At 38.0% G+C, this 13,113-nt stretch overlaps 1 protein-coding gene across 2 annotated transcripts in view; it reads right to left on the bottom strand.

Moving 5' to 3' along the window:
- Positions 1 to 2,602: 2,602 nt before the first annotated feature.
- KCNMB4 (potassium calcium-activated channel subfamily M regulatory beta subunit 4) overlaps positions 2,603 to 13,113 on the bottom strand; it is a 63,336-nt gene continuing 52,825 nt past the window's right edge. The window contains exon 3 of one of the 2 annotated variants that reach the window (XM_047066881.1): positions 2,603 to 3,130. In XM_047066881.1, the coding sequence (XP_046922837.1) occupies positions 2,962 to 3,130 (169 nt within the window). In that variant the 3' untranslated portion in view covers positions 2,603 to 2,961. Of the gene's footprint in view, positions 3,131 to 9,212; positions 9,314 to 13,113 lie in introns of those variants that run through there. The other variant, XM_047066882.1, reaches the window with a different exon arrangement.

Here is a 13,113-nt window from a genome sequence, read left to right as displayed (position 1 = left end):
GTCTACAAATATGCACTAGGAACATGCAAAAGCTGTGATAAACCCCAAAAGTTTCTGATGTGGCTATGGGTTTAATGAGCAAGAATTTCCTAGAGATCAAACCAGGGGTCACAGAAAACAATGGACAAGTTTCTCCAAGACAGCGTTTAACCAAGAACCTTATTTCCTGGGGGGCAGAGGATCTTTGTAATTGTTCAGAATTTCATCATGGCATAGGGCATTGACAGCTATCCATCATTCCCACCCTTTAGTAGTCTTTCTCTCCCCTTTCCTTTTAGAACTAGAACCCTTCCCCTGGAGTTTTAGTAGAACATAGGTCCAACCAGCTGAAGAAAACATGTCCCAGCCTTCCTTGAAGCTAGGAATAGCTAGGTAGTAAGTATTTACAAATAACTGTGAGCAAAAGTGATGGGTAAGATTTCCTTAAAAAGAAAGAGCTAGCTCCTAACTTCCTTGCTTTTCCAGGTTGCAAAGCAGGTGTGATTCTTTGAGTCAATTTTGACCATGGAATGAACACTGTTCTTGGTAATGAAAGAACAACAAGGTAGAGGAATCCTGGGTCCCTCCATTACCATATGAATCAGAACTGCCCTGGACTTCTCTGCTACCTCTGGACTGCTGTGTGAGGAAGAAATAACTTCTCATGTGGGCCATGGTATTTTGGGTTCTCTGTTACAGCAGCTTTGACCATTTTCTCACTTCTATTAAGAAGCTAAGCTTCTCTACCTTTTGATAATCTTAAAAATGCACCCCCCTTCCTCTGGATTTTAGCTTTAACAACAAGTATAAGGAGCCTCAAATTTAACTGGCTATAAGCAAGTGAGACCTTAAAACTACATGTGACTTCATGAATTCAGTGTGCTCCTCCTCTTTTCAAAAAATCAACCTACAGGGGCGCCTGGGTGGCTCAATCAGTTGAGCATCTGACTTCAACTCAGGTCATGATCTCACAGTTCGTGAGTTCAAGCCCCGCATCAGGCTCTCTGCTGTCAGTACAGAGCCTGCCTCAGCTCCTCTGTCTCCCTCTCCCTCTCCCCCTCACTCGCTTGCTCTCTCTCAAAAATAAATAAACATTAAAAAAATATTTTAAAAATCAACCTATAGAATACAGTCATGTATACTCTTTGGGTCTAAATGGAGGCATTAATTAACACAAACGTATGAGTGTCAAACTGATAAATGAAAACTCAGATCAATAAATACCAATTTTCCTTTTTCCCTACACATCACATATGTCCATGCACTATTTTTATCTATTCTCTGTAATTGATTAATCATAGATTATTGCATTAAGATTAAATGGATAAAGCAGACTTCCTCTCCCACTATGTAACACAAAGATGGTGATTTTCTCGGCTTTCCATTCGAGTAACTGTGTTTCAGATCGGTTCACGGTGTTGCTAAGACAACAGGGATGCTGTAACAGAAAACTGGCACTGAAGTCTCAAAGGATGGAGCTGCCTCAAAGGATATCATCGATGGTGTGTTCAAGGCCTTTTTCACAATGAAACTTGTAACACTGGATTCGAAAAAGGTGGTCACACTCATCCAACACCCTTCCATAGAAGACTATGGCTCTGTCAATGACTTGTATCCTAAGATTAAGGAAAGAGCAGTCTGTGAACTAAACGTCAGAGGCCTATCATTCCACTAACATGTATCTTTCCTAGAACCCTAAGCGAGTACTGTCCTTAAATTCCAGTTTGCCTTTATTCTCATAGAAGCATGTTTGAAGAATAATGGAAGAGAGCAAGAAGGAACCAGATCATCCGATTGTTCCTTCACTAAAAATGTACATCTCATCGACGCAAAGGTTTGATTCTGTCTGGTAGCTACCTGGGTAAGTAGGATATTCACCGATACCTGTGACTGATATTTGGAATCTGCATTTGTCAACAGATGCAAAGAAGCACAGTCTCCTCAATGCCCTCGTGATAAAGGCCCAGGAAGCTCAGCAGCAGCAGTGATGAACCCTGGGTTGCATCTCCAGGTTTGTCCAAGCAAACACCTGCAGCGGCATTCGTGTAGTACTGAAAACATTAAGGCAAAGACAAAGAAAATAAAAACAAAATACTTGAGCTGATTCTGAATATTTTTTTTTTCTGAGCTAAAAGAGAAAAGGAACGAAAACAGCAGTTAACTAAGCTGACACGTGTCCTTCACATCATGTCCATTCTATTGCACAGAGATGAAATCCGTCGAATGTAACATGGACGCGTGAATGAAGGAGCTCAGTGCTCTTAGAGCTAGGACACACCTTGTTCAGAACCGTCTCCCTCTCTTAAGAGATAATTTGGTGAAAAATAGTGGAGAGGCAAAGGGAAGTGTTGGAAGATATGTTTTCCCAATCTTTGAGGGTCCCTTGATGAAGAGTCACAGAAATGACTGAAGACTGAGGGAACAGCGCAGTTTTCCTTTTTCAAGCAGGAGTCAAAAGGTATTCTTCAATAATGGAAACTGGGGATCGTACTGTGAGGTCAAGACTTGTGCAGGGGTCCTTATCTCTAAGTGCAAGTTTCATCTCGCGGAATCAAATGAAACCAAGACCCTTTTTTAAAACCGTGGTGTTCTAAACGTAAAAAAAAAAAGAAATAGAAAAGAACACAGACCACTCTCTTTTAATGTTTTTAAGTAGCAGAAATCATAATGGTTTGTATACTACACTGTACAATTATATACTGTTACTTTCCAAAGAAAATTAACTTCTTATAGGATTTTCTGAAATGGTTACTCCATATGGTTAAGAGCTTGACCCTTCAGCCATCGCTACGACACATGGCATACAATCTATGAGGTTCCAAGTCTTCCAGTTGTGCCGGTCTCTGCTGCCATTGAGGGAGGAGCCTCTCAGAGACCTCTCGTAGCCCCTTCCATCTCCTGCACCAGGAAACAGCCTCCGCAGGTAGATGTGTGCCGATGAGCGCAGTTTCTGTGCTTTGCTTGCCACAAGCCTACTCCCCTTTAAGAGAATTTGCGCTTCTTCATGGCTTCTGCTTTGACTGCCAGGCTCTTGGCACAGATGGTCAGGACCACAATGAGAACGCCCACCACAAATGTCACCAGGGGCCAGAGAAAGCAATGCAGGAGGACAATCTCATCATGCGTGCGATGAAGGAGCACATCATCTGGTCTGCAAGACAGTGGAGAATGGGAAAGAAAGAGTGGTCAACTGCCTTGACATGGCATAAATCTACACCCTGGAGCTCAGCTTGCTTTCTAGCCCAAAGGGAATAATCATTGAAAATGAAGACCATGCTCTGGCTATAAATACTGTATTTTGAGGTTCAAATCCATTACCAAAAGTTCTGAGGTCTTGAATCAAGTAATTGGTACAAATTTGCATATTATCTATAATATAATTTACACGTTGTGAAATGCAATCTTTTACATTACTATTTTCCTGCATTTTAAGTTGTCTAACATATTCCATTTTCTCACTCACCCTTTAATGAATGCTGGTCAAAGTGGCATGAATCAGTCTAAAAAATTACTTGTGGGTTGACATTCTCAAACCCAAAGTAGACCTCAGCACTTAGGTGGGACCCAAATGATCTTAATTCATAAAAATAATAAAGTCGCTGTTTGAATTTAGTCAGAAAGATCTGTGGTGTAGTCTTCAGGTCAACTCAGCTCCATTATGTGAAGGTTTTTTTATTAATGAACAGATGAGTGAAATGGTTAGATTTAGTGCATTTTTCCATGCTTCTGGGTGGGATCAGTCATCAGTTTAAACTACTGACTACTTTCTTGATAAATTTTGCAAAGTCTTCGCAATATATTTCTATCTTACCAACACAGGACCCCGCTTTCAATTCCAGCACTGGTCTCATTCTCAAGAAGTAAAAATGAGATGTGTTCCACAAGCCATGATTTCTCATCTCTGGCCATTAGAGAGAGAGCTTGGGACTTTAGCTTTCATACAAGAGGTTTACATTTTGTGAGATATTTCCATTTCATCCCCAGGAAGCTTTGTTCTATTTAAAAAAATTTTTTTTAAATGTTTATTTATTTTTGAAAGAGAGAGAGAGAGAGAGAGCGCACACACAGGTGGGGGAGGGGCAGAGAGAGATGGGGTGACATAGGATCTGAAGCAGGCTCCATGTCAACAGCAGCGAGCCTGATGCAGGGCTCAAACTCATGAATTGTAAGATCATGACCTCAGTTAAAGTCAGATGCTCAACAGACAGAGCCACCCGGGCGCCCCAGGTTTGTTCTATTATCCTAGAGTAGCAGTGCTTCCTCCAGACAAGGAAGAAAATGATGCAGAACAATTAATTCAATTGCCCTCAAGAACATCAGAAGCTTTAGATTACAAGGGCAGTGCATTTAACAAAGAAATGCCTTCTTGAGGAGCTCTCACTGATCACAGCTTTCATAATTCAAGATCAATTTTTCCAGAAGATTGACAAAGAATGTTGGGTATTTCTCTTTTACCTATAATGCAACCATCATGCAGCATTAACAGTTTTGCAGCTTAGCTTTGAAATTACATAATCCTTGCCCCTTTTTTGTGCATAATATCATTTAAGATTTTGCACATTAAGTGAGATTTTTATTGACATTTTATTTCATATTATTTCAGTTAAAATTTGTACTAGATAAATGCAGAGTCATTGTAACAATTAAGCAAAAAGCATTCCAGCTTGCAGAAGTTACTCTTTTTTCTGAATTCCTGTAGCAACACATTGTCTTCAAGACTTGTGCTATCATTAACTTATGATACATGTTAATGTACATATCCTTTTCTCCTGGAAGGCCCTTGACTTTGTCATTGTATGTTACTCTACACATAGATGTTGCTAAATAACCACTTGCTACTGATGACCGGGAAACTGTCTCTGTTTCAACATGTTATCCATGCAAAATTTCAAGAACCTTAAGCCTTGAGTGTAGACAGTAGAGGCCTAGGTCCAAATACAGTCAGGGCACGATATACTTAAGTCCTATGTTACAGTCTTTAAAACCCCAACCCCCAGCACTGCCACCATTATTTTCCCAGCCACAAGAACTCACAGCTGTCAGCTACCCCCACCAGAGTGTGCAAAGGAAGTAAAAGCTCTCTCGGTTTCAGATCTCACATTGAGGTCTTTAATCCATCTTGGGTTTATTTTTGTGTATGGTGTGAGAAAGTGGTCCAGTTTCATTCTTTTGCATGTAGCTGTCCAGGTTTCCCAGAACCATTAATTGAAGATACTGTCTTTTTCTCATTGTATATTCTTGCCTCCTTTGTCATAGATTAATTGACCACATAAGCATGGGTTTACTTCTAGGTTCTCAATTCTCTTTCGTTGATCTATGTGTCTATTTTTGTGCCAGTACCATACTGTTTTGATTGCTACAGCTTTGTAGTATAGTGCATCTTGAAATCTGGAATTGTGATACCTCCAGCTTTATTCTTCTTTCTCAAGATTGCCTTGACCATATCACAATAAAAAGCTTTTGCAAAGCAAAGGAAACCATCAACAAAACAAAAAGGCAAATTACTAAATAGGAGAAGATATTTGCAAATGACATATTCAATAAGGGATTAATATCCAAAATATAAAGAGAACTTATACAACTCAACACCAAAAAATTTAATTAATAAATTACATAATCTGACTAAAAATGGGCAGAAGACCCAAACATTTTTCCAAAAAAGAAATAACACGGCCAACAGACACCTGAAAAGATGCTCAACATCACTCCTCATCAGGGAAATGCAAACCAGAACCTCAATGAAATATCACTTTACACCTGTAAAAATGGCTAAAATCAAAAAGACAAGAAATAACAAGGATTGGCAAGGATGTGGAGAAAAAGGAACCCTTGTGAACTGCCGGTAGGAATGTATATTGGTGCAGCCATTGTGGAAAATAGTATGGAGGTTCCTCAAATAATTAAAAGTAGAGATATTATATGATCCAATATGGGTATTTACCCAATGGGGGGAAAAACACTAATTGAAAAAGATATATGCACTCTTATGTTTACTGCAACATTATTTACAATAGCCACGATATGGAAGCAGCCTAAGTGTCCACTGATAGACAAATGGATAAGGAAGATGTGGAAATATATAAATTATTATACAGCCATAAAAAAAGAATGAGATCTTACCACTTGCAACAACATGGATGGACCTAGAGGGTTTTATGCTAAGTGAAATAAGTAGGACAGAGAAAGACAAATACCACATGATTTCACTTATATGTGGAATCTAAAAAACAAAACAAAAGCATAAACAACCATAAAGTAGAGTCAGACTTATAAATATAGAAAGCAAACTGATGGTTGCCAGGGAGAAGGTGTTTGGGGCGGGGGGGATGGGCAGAATGGGTAGAGGGAAGTAGGAGGTATAGGCTTGCAGTTATGGAATGAAGAAGTCATGGGAATGAAAGGCAGAGCCTAGGGAATATAGTCAATGGTACTGTAATAGTGTTGTATGGTGGCAAATGGTAGCTATAGGTGTGGTGAGCATAGCATAACATATAGACTTTTGAATCACTGTGTTGTACAGCTGAAGTTAATGTAACATTGTATGTCAATTATACTCAAATAAAAAATAAGATAAACTGCAGTATTACTGATTTTTTTTTTTTTTAATCTGTCTTGGGATGGCCTTCCTCCCTCACTTCCTTCCCACCTTCTTTTCCCCTTCGCTCCCTTCCCCTTCTTTCTTGGACAGTTCTATTCCTCCAGAATCTATTGGTGCAAAGATGAACTACATTCTTCACCAAAAGGGTGAGAGTGCATAAAAATGTAAATGCACTTAATACACAGAACTGTATGCTTACAAATGGTGAAAATGGCAAAAAAGGGGGGGGTAAGGACTTGTATTTTTAACACTATTTTAAGTAATTTGCATGTAATTTCCATAAGTGTTTTGCGGTTAATTTTCCAGTAAAGTGCTTCATTAAGTATCGTCTTTTGTGTTCCTTCCTGAATCACTATTAATGATACTAAATCCTTTACCACAATACTGTACAATTGAACCAGGAAAATAGCCACAGATGAAGGTGGTTGGAACCACTATACATATTTCCTGAAACATTTAATAAAAAAAGAATGTGAGTAAAAAGGAAAGGAGGAGTGAAAATAAGAACTGAAAATGCTGGACCCGGATATTTGTTTTATTTAGAAACTTCTTGGCATTCCAACTGCTATAAGAGCCCTTGGGGCAAAATTTTATTTTAATATTTCAAGTGACAAAACATCATTCACTGGAGATAGCTATGTTGAATCCGTAGCAGCTTCAAAGCAGTCTTTGAGGCAGAAATATTATATAAAAATGTTCATATTTCTTTAAAAATAATTAATGTCTGTTTCCATTTCATACAGTTCTAAGATGCCCCATAGTATCCTTCAATGGGAAGGAAGGGTAGCAAAATATGCCACTTTGGCATAAGGTTATTTTGAGCTGAAGCTAATTGAAAAGAGAGAGAAGAAAAGCTCTCTGCCCTCCTCTTATTTGCCTAAAAGCAAGACATACATTTATAAAGGTGCCTTTCTTCCTCTCTCTTCCAGGAAGGACAAAAGTTAATCATTGGAGACAATTCTAGACCTTTATCAGCCCAAAAATGGCACCAGAGTAAATTATATAACAAATTTTCCTAACTAGCTCTTACTTTCCATCAGTTTCCCCATATATTTACCTTTCTACATTTTGCTGCCCTAGAAACTCAAAGTCCTTTTCCTTTGTCATATCACTTCTCTAAATATGTATTGCCTTTTTCTTTAAAAAAATTTTTTTTTTAATGTTAATTTATTTTTGAGAGAGAGAGAGAGAGACAGAGCACAAGCAGGGGAGAGGCAGAGAGAGAGGGAGACACAGAATCCAAAGCAGGCTCCAGGCTCCAAGCTGTCAGCATAGAGCCCAATGTGGGGCCTGAACCCACAGACTGTGAGATCATGACCTGAGCTGAAGTCAGACGCTTAGCTGACTGAGCCACCCAGGCGCCCCTGTATTGCTTTTTACTTAAAGATGCTATATAAGCCCAAGTTCTAACCACCTCTTTGAGCTATACATCACTGAGTGCTTCCACATGTACACATGATGCACATGTTAATAAACTTCTGTTTTTCTCTTCTTAATCTGTCTTTTGTCAGTCTAATTTACAGAGCCCTAGCCTATGAATCTAAGAAGGGTAGAGGGAAAAGTTTTTCCTCCCTTATAGGAAAAAATGATTTCTCAGCATAGTAATGCTTAAGTTCATCATTCAGTTAATAGGATTTACTGAGATTATCTTTCAATTGATCCTGTGATGTAATTAAAGTCTGGTTCATTTAACTGGGACTTTAGTGTCTTAATTTAAAGCACTCCACTACCTCAGTTCCCTCCAATTTTAGGAGGCAGCTTTGGGTTTAGAATGCAGTTTTCCATAAATCTATAATGGTAGGACTGAAGGGGAACTTTTTTAAAAAAATTATTATTTTCAAAATTTGGCAAACTGGATAAATGGCCTGATGAGATCTGAATACGATGTAGTATAATCAGGATAGTGATGAGGATGTAGGCAATATGAAAAAAAAAAAAAGGATGATTACTCTGTATTTGAAGACTTCAAAAAACTAAACAAGGTATTTTCTTTCGAGTGTGTAAAAATACTAATAGCAAGCACTTTTAAATCCTAAGAGGGAGTGGGTACAAGTGTCATAAAACAAGAGAAGTGCTACGAGTACCCTTAGAAATACTTTCCTAAAGGTTGGACTTACCGTGAATAGAGCCTTGAAAATATATTGTGAGTACATTCTTAAATAGTTAGCATTTGTTAAGTGTTTACTACCCTTCAGGTGCTCGGATAGAGTGTTTAATCTCACTTCATCCTTAAAATAACCCTGTGATGGCCAAATTTTTCATTGTCATTTTAAAATAAGAGAAACTAAGGCAAAGAAAAATTAGTTTACTCAAGATTACACAACTTAAAATAATGACACAGTGATTCGGAAACCCTATCTGTATGACTTTCAAACCTGTACTATTTATTTACCCCTCAGCTGGCTTTTCTCGAATTCAAGCCACCTCTGGTATTTGCTGAAATGCAACTTCTTGAATCTCAACTCCTGGCTGACTACATCAGAATAGGGGTTGTAGGACCCAGATACCTGCATTTTTGAGAAGCTCCTGGGTGATTCTAATACATAATCAAGTTTAGGAAGCGCTGTGTAAAGCTCTAATAGTTTAAAAGAAAAAAAAAATTGGTGTGAAACATAGAGCTACTTATCTGGCTGTTTCTGAAACTGTCTTAACTGATTCTTATATCCGGGTTATTGTCATGGCCGTCACATGCTCTTGTGCAGAGTGTTTGGTGCATGAAGATGTCCTGGAATAAGACTGGAGGAGAGAAGGGGTGAGGTGAGGGGTAATGGAGGTAACATGGGAGGCAGAAATCCAGCCCTGATACTAGATTTGCTCAGAGGGAGCTTTTGTCCTAATTGGCAAAAAGGTACCCTATCAGCTAGCAGTAGACCTAGTTGTACCAGATAAAAAAGACAAAAATTTGGTATACATCCTAAATATAAAAAATATATTCTCTTTGACTTTGCCTCACCAAATGAGATTTCTTCTAATTCTCAATACCTGTTCTGTTCACTGACAGTGAGAGAAAATGGTGACCTCTTTTTTTTTTTTTTTTAGGCTGGAAAATTAAACTTTAACTTATCTCAACCAGTTCATGTAAAAACCTGAACTGCATAAGTTACTAGTGTCCCGTGATGGTAACTGTACCAGTGAAGAGAAAAGATGATGATCCATGAGATCCTACAGGAAGTAGAAATCTTTTTAGATTTATTACTTAAGAACTTTCCTTTTCATGTTCATGTAGACTGCTAGAAAGTTCAAGTTTTGGCCTGCCTTAGCAAGATCATACAACTTTTTTTTGCCAGTCAGACCCCTCATGCTTTGTTTTATTTTCTGCACATGTTGCTAATTTATTTTATCTTGCTAAATTCTGTCAATCTTTAGAGCACTCATTAAACCCTTCTTAGAGTAGGTATATATCAATGATCTACATTTGCATATCAGGTACTCAATAAACCTTAAAAACTTTTTTAGTTGTCAGCTTTATCCATATTTCCATGAGAAACAATATACTACATCATTACAGGAACTTGCACTTATGTATGTATTTTGTTGCAATCTTAAAGTCAATAAATGCTTCATTATATCACAACCATAACATAATTCTTTAGGCATAATGTCAGTCCAACATGCCAGGCCTCTGGCATAGAAGCACAGCCAAATGACATGAAAAATGTAATGATTTCATCCTCCAAATCTTCTGAATAGGTCCTCTCTATTCTTGCTCTAAGCCTTGCTTATTATTTATAACATGACCTACTTTTTGAAAGAATCTTAAAGAGGTAACAATAAAAACAAGACCTAAGTACAATAAAACCCTTAAACTGACAGTAAAGAGCAAATACAATGTAATTAGGATGAGAGAAAGAAAAAAAAAAAAAAAAAAAAAAGGAAGTCCAGGCTAAGAAAAGCTCCTGCTTTAAGCATAAGTGGAACTTAACCTCTCAGCATCCCATTACCCAAGGGAAAAAGAACAGAGATGAGTTACACAGCTGCCATTAGATTGAAAAAAAAAAAAAAAAAAAAGGAAGCATGCCAATTCATCAGAACAAACGCTTTGCTAGGGCTACACTTAATAAATGAGATGGTGTGTATTTTTACATAAAGTAATCTGTGTAACACATTTGAAAGGCTAAGACCAGCTTTACAAAGCTAGCTAATGAAATTATGTGAGGAATTTTTGCAATACTAATTCCAAGGTCTCAGATCTACTGAATCAGATTGAGGTTTTAAACAGCTTTCCAGGTGATGCCAATGATTACTCACATCTGGAAATAAGTGACTTAATGCTTTTTAAATATCAAATGTATCAGCTTGGTTTTTGACAATAACTTAAGAGCAAATCGTTCAAGACTGGAATCACTGACAAGCATTCTATGTGGCTGGTTGAAGGGAGCGTCTTCTGTCAGGTTAGAGTCCTGACATGGAAGTGACAAAATGATACTTTATAACAAAAACCGAAAACCTGACATGCATTCATTCCCAGATTATTTTGTCTATTGGAGCTAGGTTTCAGACAGCCTTTGAAAGTTTTCTCTAAAGTCTCAAATGTATCAACAGATATTTTTTTTCAATATATGAAGTTTATTGTCAGACTGGTTTCCATACAACAACCAGTGCTCATCCCAAAAGATGCCCTCCTCAATACCCATCACCCACCCTCCCCTCCCTCCCACCCCCCATCAACCCTCAGTTTGTTCTCAGTTTTTAAGAGTCTCTTATGCTTTAGCTCTCTTCCACTCTAACCTCTTTTTTTTTTTCCCTTCCCCTCCCCCATGGGTTTCTGTTAAGTTTCTCAGGATCTACATAAGAGTGAAAACATATGGTATCTGTCTTTCTCTGTATGGCTTATTTCACTTAGCATCACACTCTCCAGTTCCATCCATGTTGCTACAAAGGGCCATATTTCATTCTTTCTCATTGCCACGTAGTACTCCATTGTGAATATAAACCACAATTTCTTTATCCATTCATCAGTTGATGGACATTTAGGGTCTTTCCATAATTTGGCTATTGTTGAGAGTGCTGCTATAAACATTGGGGTACAAGTGCCCCTATGCATCAACACTCCTGTATCCCTTGGGTAAATTCCTAGCAGTGCTATTGCTGGGTCATAGGGTAGGTCTATTTTTAATTTTTTGAGGAACCTCCACACTGTTTTCCAGAGTGGCTGCACCAGTTTGCATTCCCACCAACAGTGCAAGAGGGTTCCCGTTTCTCCACATCCTCGCCAGCATCTATAGTCTCCTGATTTGTTCATTTTGGCCACTCTGACTGGTGTGAGGTGATATCTGAGTGTGGTTTTGATTTGTATTTCAAATCAAAATGATGATGAGGAGTGACGTTGAGCATCTTTTCATGTGCCTGTATCAACAGATATTTAATTGAGATGCCACAAGAGGAGACTATGTCATAGAAGGTTTTCAGGCAGGAACTGCTGACCACTGATTTCTAAGCTGGAAAACCTTGATGTGGGTATCAATAAATGTTTTCAATTTTAGCAATACTCTATGCTATGAGCTTTCTAGAAGGAGACTGAATTAAAATGCATCCCATGAAAATACTGACTTGACCTATTGATTGCTGATTTTTAAAAGACCTCAAAAGATTTTTTTCTACCAAAAGACATTGAAGATTAAATGATAAAAACACTGAATTTGGTTTTGGCATAAAGCTGTCCTTATTGAGAGTAATTAGCCAATATGTTTAGTTGCTGTTTGAAGCAATTATAAAACCTTGGCAACAGAAAAGTATGCTTGTCTTCTGAAATGACCACAGGAAGGCACTTGAACAGCTAATCTGAAAGCTGTATCAAGTTATGGTATAAATTACAGTGGGAATACGGAGACCGGAACACGGAGATCCTTTGCACTATTCTTTACGATGATTTGTTCTATCATGAGTGCATTTTTGCCAACTTGATTTCAGCAATGATATTGTGATAAGGGCTTTTAAAAGTTTGAGAAGTATTATATCACCATCACAGCTTTGGTCTGCAGATGGTTCTTATCAATGGATGAAAGGCTGTTTATAGATGTAAAAATGTTATAAATACTTACATTTTCTTAACTATCTTCTCCAATTAGGTGAACTTACAGCTGTAATATTTAATTGTATAAGAGTTGTTCCTCATGCCTGACTATTCTTCATGGAGGAAATTAAATCAAGCCCCAGAACTGCAGTTTCTAGAGAGAAAATTTTACATTTGCCTTTGGCCAGATATACAGCAAACTGGCAGGTGTGTTATTTTGGAGCAATGAAGGGTTGAATTAATTTTAAATAGGAAAGATTGTGCCTTAAGTCCACCCTGATGGTAAGTCCTAAGTAGCCTTGCAAGTGTAGGGGAGTATTTCAGAACATGATCTTTAGTTAAACCTGGGTTTAAATATGGGCTTTACAACTTGCTAACATGATTTTAGGAAAATACTTAAGGAAGGAAAGAAGGAAGGAAGGAAGGAAGGAAGGAAGGAAGGAAGGAAGGAAGGAAAGAAAGAAAGAAAAGGAAAGAAATACTTAATCCCTCCCTGTCTTAATTGTGTCATCTATAAAGTGGG

Source organism: Lynx rufus, unplaced genomic scaffold, assembly GCF_022079265.1.
Source record: "Lynx rufus isolate CCGP_SWC_20201006 ecotype Redwood Valley unplaced genomic scaffold, mLynRuf1.p SCAF_7, whole genome shotgun sequence".
Classification (NCBI taxonomy): Eukaryota; Metazoa; Chordata; class Mammalia; order Carnivora; family Felidae; genus Lynx; species Lynx rufus.
Note: the sequence above shows the minus strand (reverse complement) of the source record. Positions and strands in the feature narration are given on the sequence as shown.